This window comes from Salvelinus fontinalis, chromosome 18, assembly GCF_029448725.1.
Source record: "Salvelinus fontinalis isolate EN_2023a chromosome 18, ASM2944872v1, whole genome shotgun sequence".
Taxonomy (NCBI): Eukaryota; Metazoa; Chordata; class Actinopteri; order Salmoniformes; family Salmonidae; genus Salvelinus; species Salvelinus fontinalis.
In genome coordinates this window covers 28,002,924-28,019,914 of record NC_074682.1, presented here as the reverse complement: position 1 = coordinate 28,019,914, position 16,991 = coordinate 28,002,924, and the positions used below count along the sequence as shown (strand labels likewise).

Genomic DNA, 16,991 nt, shown 5'->3' with positions numbered 1-16,991 from the left:
TTGTTCAAAACTGTTCTAGTATAGTAACTACTCACCACATTTTATGCACTACAGTGCTAGCTAGCTGTAGTTAATGCTTAAAGTACTAGATTCATTCTCTGTCAGCATGTCAACATGCTGCAAGAGCTCTGATAGGATGGAGGACGTCCTCCGGAAGTTGTCATAATTACTGTGTAAGTCAATGGAAGCGGTTCAAAACCACAAGCCTCCTAGGTTTTGTATTGAATTCGATGTACCCAGAGCACTGACAGTGGTTTTGATCTTGAGCACAATGCTGGACAAAAAGTTGCTCCCATCACTCCTGCGAATTGGGTAACTTTTGCAAATGCTTTATTGTCTGAGTGAGGGAAATGCTGTAAATAAAGAGGACTCGATGTGTTTTGAAAGATGAGATGTTGAGGATGATAAATACCGCTTTGATGTCATATAAGCAAGCCAAACACACGTCCAAATGTGCACTTCACTTTTCCATATCATAAAACTCGTGAAACTTAGTGCAAACGTTTTTGATAACTATGCTTGATGTACAGTTACAAGGCTGTATCACAACCGGCCGTGATTGGGAGTCCCATATTGCGTTGCACAATTGGCCCAGCATCGTCCGGGTTTGGCTGGCGTAGGCCGTCATTGTAAATAAGAATTTGTTCTTAACTGACTTGCCTAGTTAAATAAAGGTTAAATAAAACATTTGTGGGGAACACTCATCTGAATGCACGTGTGACTATTCTATGCGCACCAAAATGATGATCTGCTTCTCTGAATTGACTGAATTGACTGAACAGTAGTCTAGGTGCGACAAAACTAGGGCCTGTAGAACCTGCCTTGTTGATAGTGTTAAGAAGGCATAGCAGCGCTTTATTATGGACAGACTTCTCTCCATCTTAGCTACTGTTATATCAATATGTTTTCACCATGACCGTTTACAATCCAGAGTTACTCCAAGCAGTTTAGCCACCTCAACATACGTAAATCCAACCACAACTCTCTCCTCCTGATTCCTGCTTACAAGCTAAAATTAAAGCAGGAAGCACCAGTGACTCGGTCTATAAAAAAGTGGTCAGATGAAGCAGATGCTAAACTACAGGACTGCTTTGCTATCACAGACTGGAACATGTTCCGGGATTCTTCTGATGACATTGAGGAATATACCACATCAGTCACTGGCTTTGTCAATAAGCGCATTGAGGACGTCGTCCCCACAGTGACTGTACGTACATACCCCAACCAGAAGCCATGGATTACAGGTAACATTCACACTGAGCTAAAGGGTAGAGCTGCCGCTTTCAAGGTGCGGGACTCTAACCCGGAAGCTTACAAGAAAACCCGCTATGCCCTGCGACGAACCATCAAACAGGCAAAGCGTCAATACAGGACTAAGATTATATCATACTACACCGGCTCTGACGCTCGTCGGATGTGGCAGGGCTTGCAAACTATTACAGACTACAAAGGGAAGCACAGCCGCGAGCTGCCCAGTGACACAAGCCTACCAGACGAGCTAAATCACTTCTATGCTCGCTTCGAGGTAAGCAACACTAAAACATGCATGAGAGCATCAGCTGTTCCGGACGACTATGTGATCACGCTCTCCGTAGCCGACGTGAGTAAGACCTTTAAACAGGTCAACATAAACAAGGCTGCGGGGCCAGACGGACTACCAGTACGTGTGCCCCGGGCATGTGCTGACCAACTAGCAGGTGTCTTCACTGACATTTTCAACATGTCCCTGATTGAGTCTGTAATACCAACATCTTTCAAGCAGACCACAATAGTCCCTGTGCCCAAGAACACAAAGGCAACCTGCCTAAATGACTACAGACCCGTAGCACTCACGTCCGTAGCCATGAAGTGCTTTGAAAGGCTGGTAAATGGCTCACATAAACACCATTATCCCAGAAACCCTAGACCCACTCCAATTTGCATACCGCCCAAACAGATCCACAGATGATGCAATCTCTATTGCACTCCACACTGCCCTTTCCCACCTATACAAAAGGAACACCTATGTGAGAATGCTATTCATTGACTACAGCTCAGCGTTCAACACCATAGTATCCTCTAAGCTCATCACTAAGCTAAGGAACCTGGGACTAAACACCTCCCTCCACAATTGGATCCTGGACTTCCTGACGGGCCGGCCCCAGGTGGTGAGGGTAGGTAGCAACACATCTACCACACTGATCCTCAACACTGGAGCTCCCCAGGGGTGCGTGCTCAGTCCCTTCCTGTACTCGCTGTTCAATCACGACTGCACGGCCAGGCACGACTCCAACACCATTAGGTTTGCAGACGACACAACAGTGGTAGGCCTGATCAACGACGAGACAGCCTATAGGGAGGAGGTCAGAGACCTGGCCGGGTGGTGCCAGAATAACAACCTATCCCTCAACGTAACCAAGACTAAGGAGATGATTGTGGACTACAGGAAAAGGAGCACCAAGCACGCCCCCATTCTCATCGACGGGGCTGTAGTGGAGCAGGTTGAGAGCTTCAAGTTCCTTGGTGTCCACAACAAACTAGAATGGTCCAAACACACCAAGACAGTTGTGAAGAGGACACGACAAAGCCTATTCCCCCTCAGGAATCTAAAAAGATTTGGCATGGGTCCTGAGATCCTCAAAAGGTTCTACAGCTGCAACATCGAGAGCATCCTGACCGGTTGCATCACTACCTGGTACGGCAATTGCTCGGTCTCCGACCGCAAGGCACTTCAGAGGGTAGTGCGTACGGCCCAGCACATCACTGGGGCAAAGCTGCCTGCCATCCACCTCTACACCAGGCTGTGCCAGAGGAAGGCCCTAAAAATTGTCAAAGACCCCAGCCACCCCAGTCATAGACTGTTCTCTCTACTACCGCATGGCAAGCGGTACCGGAGTGCCAAGTCTAGGACAAAAAGGCTTCTCAACAGTTTTTACCCCCAAGCCATAAGGCTCCTGAACAGGTAACCAAATGGTTACCCGGACTATTTGCATTGTGTGCCCCCCCCAACCCCTCTTACGCTGCTGCTACTTTCTGTTTATCTTATATGCATAGTCACTTTAACTATACGTTCATGTACATGCTACCTCAATTGGCCCGACCAACCAGTGCTCCCGCACATTGGCTAACCGGACTATCTGCATTGTGTCCCACCACCCGCCAACCCCTCTTTTTACGCTACTGCTATTCTCTGTTCATCATATATGCATAGTCACTTTAACCATATCTACATGTACATACTACCTCAATAAGCCTGACTAACCGGTGTCTGTATATAGCCTTGCTACTCTTATTTTCAAATGTCTTTTTACTGTTGTTTTATTTCTTTACTTACACACACACAAATACACATACCTTTTTTTCACACTGTTGGTTAGAGCCTGTAAGTAAGCATTTCACTGTAAGGTCTACACCTGTTGTATTCGGCATACGTGACAAATAAACTTTGATTTGATTTGAACTTGCTCAATTTCTACATTATTCATTACAATATATAGTGAATGATTTGTCCCAAATACAATAATTTTAGTTTTTGAAATATTTAGGACTAACTTATTCCTTGCCACCCATTCTGAAATGAACTGCAGCTCTTTGTTAAGTGTTGCAGTCATTTCAGTCGCTGTAGCAGCTGACGTGTATAGTGTTGAGTCATCCGCATACATAGTCACATTGGCCTTACTCAAAGCCAGTGGCATGTCATTAGTAAGTATGGAAAAAAGTAAGTGGCCTAGACAGCTGCCCTGGGGAGTTCCTGATTTTACCTGGATTATGTTGGAGAGGCTTCCATTAAAGAACTGTGATCTGTTAGGTAACTCTATCTACAATATGTTTTATTTAACTAGGCAAGTCAGTTAAGAACAAAATCTTATTTACTATGATCGATGAAATTAAAAGCAGCCCCCACAATCTTATCAATTTCTTTCAGCCAAACAGTCATTTGTGTAAGTGCTGTGCTTGTTGAATTTCCTTCCCTATAAGCGTGCTGAAAGTCTGTTGTCAATTTGTTTACTGTAAAATAGCATTGTATCTGGTCAAACACCAAAAAGAGTAAATGAGGCTTTACTATTCTTAGGTAACGGAATGACTTTTGCTTCCCTCCAGGCCTGAAGGTACACACTTTCTAGTAGGCTTAAATTGAAGATATGGCAAATAGTGGCAATGTCATCCAGTAATTTTCCATCTAAGATGTCAGACTCCGGTGGCTTGTCATTGTTGATAGAATGTGGAAGAGGTGAAAAAAAATGTCTAAGGAATTCAAAATGTTTGTCTTTCATAATTTGATCAGATATACTTGGATGTGTACTGTCAGCGTTTGTTGCTGGCATGTCATGCTTAAATTGGCTAATCTTGCAAATTTTAGCAAATACAGTAAATGTAAAATTCACATAAAATCAAGTGTAATGCTTGGATTCAGTCCTCAACTTTAGTCCAATTATTTTCCCATAATCTCCAAACTGTTCCCTTTTAATTGCTACCCTCTTTATCCATATGCTCGTCATGTTTATTCTGTAAGAAACATGACTATTTAGCCCTATCCATATAGGCCAATTTGCGCAAATGTAAAGGGTTAACTGAGTATAAGAGGATAACCGCAAAGGGAGAATCATGACAGTGCTGCTTGAGACAATCTTAATCACTTTTAGGAGGACCTTTCCATAGTAAAACACTGATGTTTCATAATAGCCTTTCTGAGCATGGCACAGAAGTGGATATGAGTTTAACTTAGTTACATCTAAAATATTTATTTTTGCCTAAATAAAAATGTACATCCTTGCGTCTTAAAGTGGCTAAAGGTTTTCAGAATAAGTTCTCTAATTACTGCAGTTTATTCAAACAAAATAGAACACAGAAGCAACATATCCAGGACGTTAGGCAAGACAAAACAGGACAGTTACTGTAAATTATGACATATCCAAGGAGACATACATTAGGATGACAGACACATTTATAGATCATGCTCAGGTTTGTAATAACACAAGACACATGTCAATGGTGCTTACTGCATTAAATGCGATTTTCTCACCGGAAAGATCTCTATGCAATACCTCCACAACATGAAGGAAAACAATATCAGATTTCTGGCACCAAACTAATTTGAAAGCTAAAACAGCGCAATAAAATTACGGAACATTTAATCGTACATGGAGTTGTTACTGCCAAGGTTTAAATTTGAATAATTTCAAGCATTAGCCTAACTGAAAGTAAACAATTGTTTTGTACCTGAATAGAACTTCAAAAGCACAGCTCATTGGGCACTTAACATTGACAACCATGGTCACATTAAGCATTTCTGAAATGCAATAACATTTGTCAGTTGTGCAGAATGTCATTCACATATGATTGTTTAAAGAATTCTGTAATAAATGTATTTGAAATGCTTCCTGTAGACATTGAGTTATGGGCCGTTTAGGGTTACATTTTCAGCTATACATGTCATCTGTAAAACTACTAATATGACTAAGTCCATGAACATATCCCATTTTACAAATTAGATAAATAAAATGCTGTACACCAAACATATTTGCAATTTTGTGTTTCGCTTGTCAATAAGTTTATTAAAGTTCATAAAAAAAAAATTTTTTTAAATCGTTACAGGCTGATTTGTTTATCGTTTTCATGTTTCCACATGACAGAAGATCCTCATCTCTTCATTGTCACCCATAACCGATGGTTACTGGAGCTGCGCAGGCTCAAATGCAGGGGTGAGGTCAAATCAGTTTACTATTCATATGGACTTAAATAATTACATTAATTCACTTTCTGAATTAAACCCAACACTGACCAGGAGGATCAGAATCCTCCATGGCTAGTCTCCTCCCTTTTCCAGACTTATCTCTGATCTGGCAGGTGTGGAAACTGCACTCAGGGGGTTATACAATACACCTGCGTTTCTCCACCATATTGCTTTCAACTGTCTAGCCAGCTGTGATCAATAATCCTAATAAAGGAGAAGATTAACATTACTTTTCAAGTGGCCCAGATGTAACATACTTTAGGTATACTCCAAATGAAAACCAAATCATACCCAAAAGAGGTTACCGTATGTGACTTTCTTTACAAAGTAGGCTATACAACAAGTCCAGTTAGTCACCATCTCTGGGATTAAGAGTTGAGCAGAACCACGATTTAGCTTGTCCAGCATTAAAACCTCCCTGAGAGAGGGGCCAACAAAACCACCTTCCTGGGGTTCTTAGGCTGGCCAAATGACAGACATGAGAGGCAAAGGGAGGACATAAAATTAAACAAATCACAGCATCCAAAAGCATTAACCTGAGGTGCCTTGGTAACTGTGGGGTCCAATATGAAACCAAATAATTTAAGGCATTTTGAGTTTACACATTTAGTATGGTTTAAAAACACCCAAGATGTAGTTTGTCATGTCATTAACAAAACTAGACAGATTGAAAGCTATGACATGTCCCACCTCCGCTGGGGAAAATTGGTTCTGTTCAACTTAATAACATTGCCTTCTAACCAAGCAAATTGGAACATCCTTATCAATCTCTCTAGCACTCTATTGTAGTCTTTATTCCAACTTGTCTTTACCATCCTCTCTCCAAGTAAGGCAACCCTGGAGGGACAAAAAGAAAGACGGGGTAGAATAGAGATCCTGCTTAAAACACTCCTCCAGCCAATGGCTTCCTATTCAAACTCTGAATGTAAAAAAATAAGCTTTGGCCTACTTATGCTCCTTGAAATCTGTGGCCCCTCTTTCTTGCTTGTCTCTCTGCCCAAGAAGCAACAAGGCCACGCAGTTTGGATATTTTTCAGGATTACTTTTTGGCTGTCTATAAAACAGTATTTTATCCTAATCTCAACATATATACTTACAGTATATTTTAATAATAGCTACTACGTTCAATGACCATGTGTATAAGATCCTATAAAAACATTCAGCTTCACTAAATTGTATATTATATCATTTGTTTTTCTTCTACTGTATATCATTGCCACTTTGAAAACAGATTAATAAACAAAAGCATCTAGATGCAAGAACCTGAACCTGCATTAACCTAATAATTCCAAATGCACCCTTCAGTTCCTGCCCAGTTTTTAAAAACAGGAAAATAAAACAAACCAGGAAAGTTGTTAAATTGAATTAAAAACATAAGACAAATATTAACATATACTGCTCAGGCAGATGGGCAGTTTAGGTAGATAAACCGGGATTTCATATTGATTTCAGAATTATTGCTTGAATACAACACGTCGTAGTGGCACCTTGTCACTCCCCTGCTCTATCCATGGCCCTCCTCCACTCATGTCTGTCGATAGGTTCATTCCCAACTTTCCCCTGGCCACCTTGAAGTCCCACAGACTCAGTCTGTCATTCACCTGGAGGGCAAGGCGGGCATGCCGCGCACCCTGGAAGACCCTGGTCCTCAGCAGAAGAGGGGCACTGGGGAGGAGCATGGGGAAGCTCAGGGTGCATCATGGGAGATATCACAGTGTATGGAGTCCTGAGGCAATGCCCTGGTCATAGTGTGGGACAGACAGGGGATCTGACCCAACCCCCAGCAATCTCCCTGCAACCCTCCGCGCAGGCTAGAAACACGGCAGAGGGCAAAAGGCAAAGAGCGTGCCAACAGTCAGCAGAAAGGGGTGGTAGGGATACTTCAACTCATTCTGTGAGCCAATAATTTGTCTCTGTTGACCATCTATCAACACCACAACTTTTACATTTCATCCCACCACTGCGCTTCACGCACCATGCTACCTCCCCTTTATCCTCTGCACACCATGCCCACAAGAAGAGACGATGGATCCCCCTCTATCTGTAGCGACGGAAGCCTGAGGTACCGTCTGGGCCTGTGGGTTGGCGGATCACGTGATTGTTCAGACTAACCAGTTCTGGCTGTGGTGGTTGGGCACTCACTCGCACTGGTCTAATGGGGAGAGACAATGAAATATACTATAAGTGATTGAGAAACAGCTAGGTAATATGTTTACATAACCCATACCATTGAGTGTAGGTGTCTCACCTTTCTGGCCTGGGTTTGTCCTGAGGCGTTTCTTCAGAGCTAGCACTACCCAGAATCCTCCTGCGGGCCTCGGCATACTCTGCCTCCCGCTGGGCCAGTGACTTCGGCTGCTGGGTGGGGCGGTTGGATGAACCAGAGGACCCCAAGGAACCATTACTTGAAGGGCGCTTCAGAATTCGGATTTGAGGTGGGGGGGCTGCAGGTAGAGATTCATCCTGGATAACCATGGCAGTTCGTATAGGGGAGCTACCTGAGCTGATGCTTGCTTTCCTGAGGGAAGGGGCAGAGTTTGTATTAATCAACAAATCAAAACAAGTTGTGTTGTATAGCCATAACGTTATTATGGATGTTTTCAGTAGGATTTTATTTCACTCACTTTGCTTTCTGGCTTATCTTCAACTTTGCCTCAAGTCTTCTCTCAATTTCCTGAGAAACAGGTAAATAAACAGAAATACATTTTAAGTCTTCATTCAATTATTCAGTTTAAGAATAGAGCAAGAGACTCAGACAACGTTACATTTTTGTGATGAGCTGTGGGTAAATGGGTAGGTGACAGGAGACTTGACGTGCCATGATTTGTGTGGCTCAGTTGGTAGAGCATGGCGCTTGCAACGCCAGGGTTGTGGGTTCAATTCCCACGGGGGGACCAGGATGAATATGTATGAACTTTCCGATTTGTAAGTCGCTCTGGATAAGAGCGTCTGCTAAATGACTTAAATGTAAATTTGACTCGGCATGCTAACTAGTTCCGTTGAATTCCAGTACTCAAATTTTTGTGTTGAAATTTGAAAATAGTCGCAAAATTTACTTTGGCTAAGCAAATTAGCGGATTTTAACCTTAGAGAATACCGTTTACTACTGTAGCTGCTAGCCGATAACCAACTGCCAGGGTATGTACCATGATAGTACAAGCGACTTTCCACAACCTGGCTAGCCAATTAGTTAACGTTAGCCAACTTCATAATATTAACTTGCCGCTATCTAACTTCAACAGATGGTTGTGGACTCACTTTCTTCACTCATCGACAACAAAAATAAACCATATGATATAACTAACGTTATGTTCTCCCGGCCAGGCCTTTCCAACACAATACCCCGGCTAAACTTGGGCCTTTAGCTACCGTTAGTGGAGCCTGGCTCAGCCATGGCGACAGGCTGCTCACTTCAGTTTCCTCATAAGGCATTGAACGTTCGACAGGCCAACCACACACAGTTCATGGCCTAAAAAAATATATATTAAAAAACTTGTATCGATTTTCTTCCTCACCCCGCTGTCTGCAGCTTCCTCCCAACTTTCGCAAACCTCTTCATCTTCCATAATACAGCGTCCAAGTCAGACACGGTAGCCTTAGCGTTTACAGTTCTTTCACAGACAGAACAATGAGCCAGACATTTGACCGGATGTATAAACGTGAAGCATCCGGTTGGCGTTTCCAATCACGACCAAATATAGTGATGAGAGGAAGCCCGGTGGACTGCATTTTGTAGACTTTACCCATTGCCAAAGTACAAAAAAAAGCGTTGTTTAGGGCTAATCGATATAATGCACACGCGCACTTCACAGAGTAGGTGTTCTTCTTCGATGATGTTTAACCACGGTTGGCATCCAATAAATGTTGCATTACCGCCACCTATTGGACTGGAGTACAACTCCCTTATACTTTGCTAAAAAAGAAAGGAAATAAATCTACAGAACCCTACCATCTAACCCGACACTCATTAAAAACCCACCACCCTAACTCCACTATTTAAATATATATATTTCCTACCACAGGCCAACAACCTGAAAAGACAGGACACCACCACTCAACATATCCTGTAACTCGTCTGACTTCAAGTCGTGTACACCCAAATACTTTTCTGCAGCTGCCACCACAACCTCAATTTTCTGCGACTTACGTTTTTATTTTTTTATTTAACCCCTCCACCACCCCCCTCTTTGGAGGACAAATATCTTATTTATTAATTTTTTACAGCTTTTTTGCTACATATACATACATTTTACCTATACATTTTACATACACATTTAACATCTACTGTCACGAATATTACCGAAGGTGACTCCCTTTCCCGTTCGGGTGGCACTCGGCGGTCGTCGTCGCCGGTCTACTAGCTGCCACCGATCCTTTTTTCCTTTTCGTTTATGTCTGTCTAATTGTTTTCACCTGTTTCTTGTTAGGGTTTTGTGAGAGGTTCTATTTAGGTTAGTTTCGCCCGCTAGTGTTTGTGCGGGCTTATTTTGTGTATTCATGTTGTACGTCGTGAGTGATTCTTTAGTGTGGGATTTTCGCTATTCAGCTGATTTTTTAACAGTGGACTGTGGGTTGTTTTTCGCCTGTGTTTTGGCACTACCCGTTTGTACCTGTTCCTGTTTTCATGCTGTGGAATTAAAGCGTTTTTCCCAGGAATACTTTTGCTCTCTCTGCGCCTGACTCTGCACCCATCATTCACCTGACGTTACATCTACATTTTACATACATGGAACTTTTATATATAACAACAATACATTACCGAACAAACTCTTTAATCCCAACCCTCAGCCACTCTCAGCCCATCCCACCTATCACCATAGACCGCCCTTGTTTGGTTTCCATATGCCATATATTTTTCAAATGTGCTGTGATGTTTTACAAAATGTTGGAATCTTTCTAATCGTATAGTATCCACATATTGTGAGCTAAAGAGGAAAACCTTTCCTACAAGCATTATATTATTTATTGACTGGCTATGGCTTTCCAGGGGCCTGTTGCACAAAACTAGGATAAGGGATTAAGCCAGGATATCTTGGTGATCCTGGCTCAATTGATCCGTAATCCGGTTGCACTAAAGATGGATAGGGGGCAGGAGGATATGTTATGGTATAAATTACCATGGAGATTTATTCTGTGGAGCTAGCCTGCTCCAGACCAGGCTAAATTCCAGGATCTATTTAATCTCATCCCTAATGTCAGTCAGCAGTCACCACAAATGGAAACCAATAGTTATTTCACTGCTCACTATACATTGTTATCACATAACTAGACCCACTGTCATTATTTAAACGTTTGTGATCATTAATTTCAATGATTTTGGATAAAAAATGATTTTTAGATGGTGTTGCTATCATTAGATAATTTACAGTTTCCCATAGACTATATATAAAATGATAGAATATTAGGGCCACAGAGGGGAAAAAAACACAAGTCATAATATTGTAACCAGTTGTTTTAAAGGAGGACAGTTGTTAAAATGACAGATGTGGGGCATTTCGTGAAATTGTACTTCAGTATGGTTTCATAAACAAAGACATGCTGATGTGCCAGAATATTAAGTATCACATTGTCATAAGTATCAAAACTGTAAAAACAATATGTAGCTTTTCTGCAGAAAGAACCAGCCTCATAAATTTATGACTTTATCCTTTTTCTTCAGTGTGGCCCTAGTACTCTGTCATATAAACAAATACACATTCCATATGAATATAAAAACACAATGTGTAACATTATGTTCCTTTATTGAATAAGGACAAAACAAAGCAGGTAAACCATCAGCTCCTTTCCAAACTGAAGTCACAGTGACTCTACAAGATGGAAAGCACAGAATCCAAGCATATTATACAAAATGATACATACACATTCAAAGGTCTGTATATAACACACCCTGCATGTCTGCACACTAAAATAAATGCAGGACAAATCCATACACATCAACTGAACAGACAAATGAATGGATGCAGTAGCCTCCCTGCAGCCTTGTATTACACACAGTATACCGCACAAACATCATAAGAGGCCAAATTCGTAAAAAAACAAACCCAAAAAAACCCAAATTCCTCTGCCACCGCAGGACATATTTAACCAAAATTGAAAGCACACATACTAACTAAAATAATTCAACACATATTGGTCCCTCAGCAGCCGACCACTGTCGTCATCAGGGAAGATTGCCGGATTGTCCCAGTCCATGGCTGGTGGCACTCTGGGGGCCCTCTCCTTCCTCAGGCAGGCCACATTGTGGAGGACAGCACAAGCCACAGTAATATCACATGCCCTAACAGGGCTGACCCTTAATTTGTGAAGGCAGTGAAAGCGTGCCTTCAGGAGGCCAAAGGTCATTTCAACTCTGGCCCTGGTCCTGGCATGGGCATGGTTGTAGGCCTGCTGTGCTTCCTGGGGGTCTGTGAAAGGTGTCAGGAGAAAAGGCTGGCAGCCATACCCCCTGTCTCCCAGCAACAAACCAGAGAATTCACCTGTCAACACAAAATCTCATCATTACTACCTCATAAACACAGTGATATTCTTGACACAGCCATGATGGTTATAAATAGGGGTTGTGTGGCTTACCTTGTGATAGGCACTGATAGATTTCAGAGGCCCGAAAGATTCTGGAGTCATGGACTGAGCCAGGCCATTTTGCCACAACATTGCTGATCACACAGTCAGCATTGCAGACCATCTGAAATCATAAGATGAGGAATATTACACCAATCAATGCACATCACTGGCAATGCAGAGTGTTCATCAATGGACAATATCAAAAAGTTATGTTCACTTGAACATTAATGCTGTGAAAGGATTTCCTATTCACAAAATCGGCCTCATGGGCACCTGAGGGGGCTTTTATCCTTATGTGTGTGCAGTCCACTGCACCAATGACATTGGGGAAACCTGTCACACAAAGTAATGAGTATCCTACTATGTGTTAACAGTTGTCCTGTAATTTGTAGATCCTCTTACCTGCAATCCTATAGAACTCCTCTTTGATGTCACAGAGTCTTCTGTGGCCAGGGAAGGAGATGAAGACATCTGCTAATGCTTTGATAGCCAGACACACACTCCTTATTGTGCGGCAAATTGTGGCCTTGTTCAGCATCCCCCACTGAGTACAGGAAGGCTCCACTAGCAAAAAAGCGCAAGGCCACACAAACCATTTGCTCCACACTCAGTGCATGGCTCCGTGCAGTGCGGTGCTTAATCCTGGGACCCAGTAGTCTGCATAGATACCTGATGCCATCTGCAGAAAACCTGTATCTTTCATATAGATGGTCATCAGGGAAGGCCAGTGGGTCCAACCGGTCCCTGAAGACCCTTTCTCGCCTGAAGGCTCTCCTCAGCACAAGTGCTTCTTCATCCACCACATCTCGCACGAATGGGCATGCCATTGTCAGAGCAGAAAGGAACACACAATTCTGGGCCTTCATATAGGCTAGTGGCCACACCTGGTGCTGGGGGGGTGGGCAAAAGAGGGCGATGCCTTATAACGATGACTTGTGTAACAGTATAACTTTAAACCGTCCCCTCGCCCCGACACGGGCGCGAACCAGGGACCCTCTGCACACATCAACAACTGACAACCACGATGCGTCGTTACCCATCGCTCCACAAAAGCCGCGGCCCTTGCAAAGCAAGGGGCAACACTACTTAAGTCTCAGAGCAAGTGACGTAACTGATTGAAATGCTACTAGCGCGCACCCGCTAACTAGCTAGCCATTTCACATCCGTTACACTTGGTTGTACTGATTGCTGGGAAAATAAAAAAAACCTTAGAAAGATGCCACCGTCCTGTGTGCTCACAATAAGAGCTCATATGTCATGGCTCACTTGACTTTACGAGAATACACCTAATTTTTATTTTGAGCTGTGTCATCTTCTTGGAGCTGGGGGAGGAAAGAAAAATAATGATTAATACATTTGTGTTACAGTTAGCATACAGTGTACATTGAAGGCATATCTCACCTCCCTCTCAAGTTTTTTTATTTCAAGGTCCAGTTTCCTAATTGTCCTCTTTTTTATTTCGGACTCCAGTGCAAGATTTTCCATCTTTTTCTTCTTGTACTGAATGTCTATGTCTGCCAGTTCTATTTGGCGCCGGAGGTGGTTGCCATACAACTTTCTGATAGCTTGTGAGCTCTGTGAACACAATACAATTAGCGCAGCTGGAATTTGGCAGTATGTGGTGTCCTTTTATTAATACGCACTATGTTGCCAGGCTGGTTTTCCCACTGTATAGCATCTGGGTCCTGTAAAAGAAATTAGATTTTTTGATTTTGATGAGGACTCCTCACCATTGTAGAGTAAATAGTACTTTCACAGTCTTAACATGATACCTCATGCCGTCTGGAATCCAGAGAGATGGTCTCCTCCTCATCATCGTCTCCATCATGTGCTGTTGCTGCTGCACTGGGGCCTTCACCCTATCACATTTAATCGGATTCATATTGAAGCTAGTAGACAAGACATGCCAGGCCTACAGTATGCCTTTGATGGAGTACTCACTGGATCAGCATCGTCTGGTGCTTGTGCTGGTGGCTCTAACAGGAACACAGTGCTGCCAGACACTGCAAGGCAATAGGTAAACCAAAGTCAGACAGTCCAAATTGATTCAATATGAATGTGGTTGTATCCCATGTAGAGATGGAAGGACATACCTTGAATGAAGCGGGTGGCATCTTGGGAGGAACCTATGCTCGTCTCTTTCCCCCCAGGGATCCCCTCTAAGACGGGCCTGCCTTTATTTAGCTCCAAGGCCATGTCCTCTGCTGGGGTAAGGTCAGCCTTTGGTGACCCACCACCCGTGCCTTGTCTGTGGGTATTCTTTTTCACTGCTAAAACAGTACAGACAATGTGTGAGCAGGCACCATCTGGGTACAATATATGCTTGTGCTTTGTTAAATATTAGTCAGGGACCATACCATTCTGCAGAATGTTCTTGTATTTGATTTTGACCTGCTGCCATGTCCGTTTTGGCCCGTTCATGTTTAATCTACACACACACACACACACACATTTAATGGAGTCACACTGCAAAAAATTACTTGGTATTTTTGTCTTGTTTTCAGTAAAAATATCAAAAAATTTATCATAGCTTTATACAGTGTGATGGAGTTACTTTACACAATTTCACTCATATCTGCAGTGCATTTCAATTAAATTTAACCGTTTCATAATTACAGTACAACTGCATTTTTGGAGATGTGAATTAAATATTTGAATTGTAATTGTGATGTTTCAGCGGAGCGGTGAGTGTGTAATTGTGCACTACTTACGCATTCAGGCGGTCTGCAATACTTTGCCACGCTTTTTCTCTTTGCTTTATCACTGTGGCGGTGTTGCCTTTCTTCTTAATTATATCTTTTACCTCCTCGTATGCCTCCATGAGGATTTGTGCTTCCGACGGGGAAAAGTACGCGGCTCTAGTTGCTATGGTAAATCAGTTAATCTGTGATCTGTGGCGGGGTCTATTTGAGTGAGCCGTGAGCGCGCACCTATCCAGGATTGGTTTCACCTGGCTTAATGAATCCGTGTCTGCTCATCCTGGCTTGGTCTTTGTGCAACCAATTAAGCCTGGACGCACATGTTTTGGCTTCATTGAGCTCAGCTGAGTCATTTATCCCGGATGTCTTAATTCTACTTTTGTGCAACAGGCCCCAGATCGCCCAACACTGCTATTTGTAAGGTAATATTTTTGTGCATGTTGTGATTTTTTAACCATTCCTTAACCTGCGACCAGAAACAAGCCACATACGGGCAATACCAGAATAAGTGATCTATTGATTCTGTCTCTTCGCAACAAAATCTACAAACTTGAGATTGTTGTATGCCCCATATATACAGCATTCTGTTGGTGGACAGAATTTTATATAATAATTTAAATTGAAAAACTCGATAAACTAATTATTGAGCCATGTGCCATGGAATTGGTACATCGAAAATCTCCTCCCATTTACTTTGCAACCTGTATGGCGCAGCTGTCAACATTTTTGTCCTCAGATGAAACTGGTATATTTTTCTACTTATTCCAGTTCCTTTCAGTCAATTTGTATCTTTAATATATAGCAGGCAAACAAGTTCCCTACCTTTTCCATTTTCCACTTGCCTCCTCCATTTTTGTGATAGTGCTGCAATCACTTGGTTTTAAATTTGGATTGAGCAGATATTCCCATTATTTTCGATAACTGCATATGTGACATAACTCCTCCATTTCTATTCATAATATCATTAATAAATATGATAAAATGTTCAAATTTTTTTTCCATAAAGAATGTTTTTTGAATCATAATGTAGCGACCCGCACAGACAGCTGTGTGTTATGTGTTAGGCTAGTAGGTGGTTGTGTTCGCGGGGTCCGACATGTCAGTCAACCTGCTATCTGCCAATCACGGGAATGCCTGGAATGTTCTGATGCCGGGCATCCTGGTGGTTGGCGGAGTGGCGTGGAGGGGGGTTGGGCAGGGGGATGGAGCATTGGAAGTTAAGACCAGGTTTTGCCTTTGTTCTCTCTCTTACGTCTGGGCTTCACAAGAGAAGGTCACGATTGGCTTGTGGGTTATCTTTCATTTATTTGGCGTGGGCTACGGCCAAACAGTAGCCTGTGTAAAGTTGGTTTAATAAACAGTCCATTCGTAAACTCAATCCTCTGTCTGGACAGTTGTTCTTTTATGATCTAGTCAGGTCATTACATTGGTGTCAGAAGTAAAAACGTTGATAAAAGTTAGCCAGCTAGCTAGCTGACTTCTGTGGCTAGCTACCGTAGGTGAGAACGGGGGTTGAAAATGCTTCGAGGGAATCCGAAAGTGAAGGTGGAGGTAGGGGACGATTATGGCCAAGGAGATACGTGTGAATGGACGTCGGAGGTTCTGGCTGAGGAGATCGCCAGGGCGTCGGAGCGCAGAGGCCGCTTGAGGGAGGACGCTAGAGTGATGGCGGCTGAAGCGGGCATGAGCGCCTCGTCGACTGTGTTTCGCGCGGATTCTGGTGGGCGGGCCGAAGTGGTGACGTCGACGCGGCGGGACGAGGAATCTGGGGCTCAGGATGTAAACAAACATGGCGGCGCCCAGTTCCCGGCTGCGTCCGTATCTGTTAAGACCCCGAAGTATTCCGGTAAGGCGGATTGGGAAGCTTTTCATGCTCAGTTTGAACTGTTAGCTCATTTTAGGGGGTGGTCGGATGAAGAAAGGGCACTGCAGTTGGCTTTATGCCTCACGGATGAAGCTCTGTCCTGTTTGATATTGATTAGCCCCGAGGACAGACATGATTAAGGCGCTTTAGTGGG

At 43.0% G+C, this 16,991-nt stretch overlaps 1 protein-coding gene across 1 annotated transcript; it reads right to left on the bottom strand.

The window, feature by feature from the left end:
- Positions 1–4,782: 4,782 nt before the first annotated feature.
- LOC129815928 (SUZ domain-containing protein 1-like) lies at positions 4,783–9,560 on the bottom strand. Its single transcript, XM_055870143.1, has 4 exons — positions 9,229–9,560; positions 8,338–8,387; positions 7,962–8,231; positions 4,783–7,865 (listed from the first exon to the last, which is right to left on the bottom strand). Exons 1-4 carry the CDS (start codon positions 9,277–9,279, stop codon positions 7,751–7,753), a joined length of 486 nt encoding a protein of 161 aa, XP_055726118.1. The 5' UTR covers positions 9,280–9,560; the 3' UTR covers positions 4,783–7,750.
- Between the last annotated feature and the right edge of the window lie 7,431 nt (positions 9,561–16,991).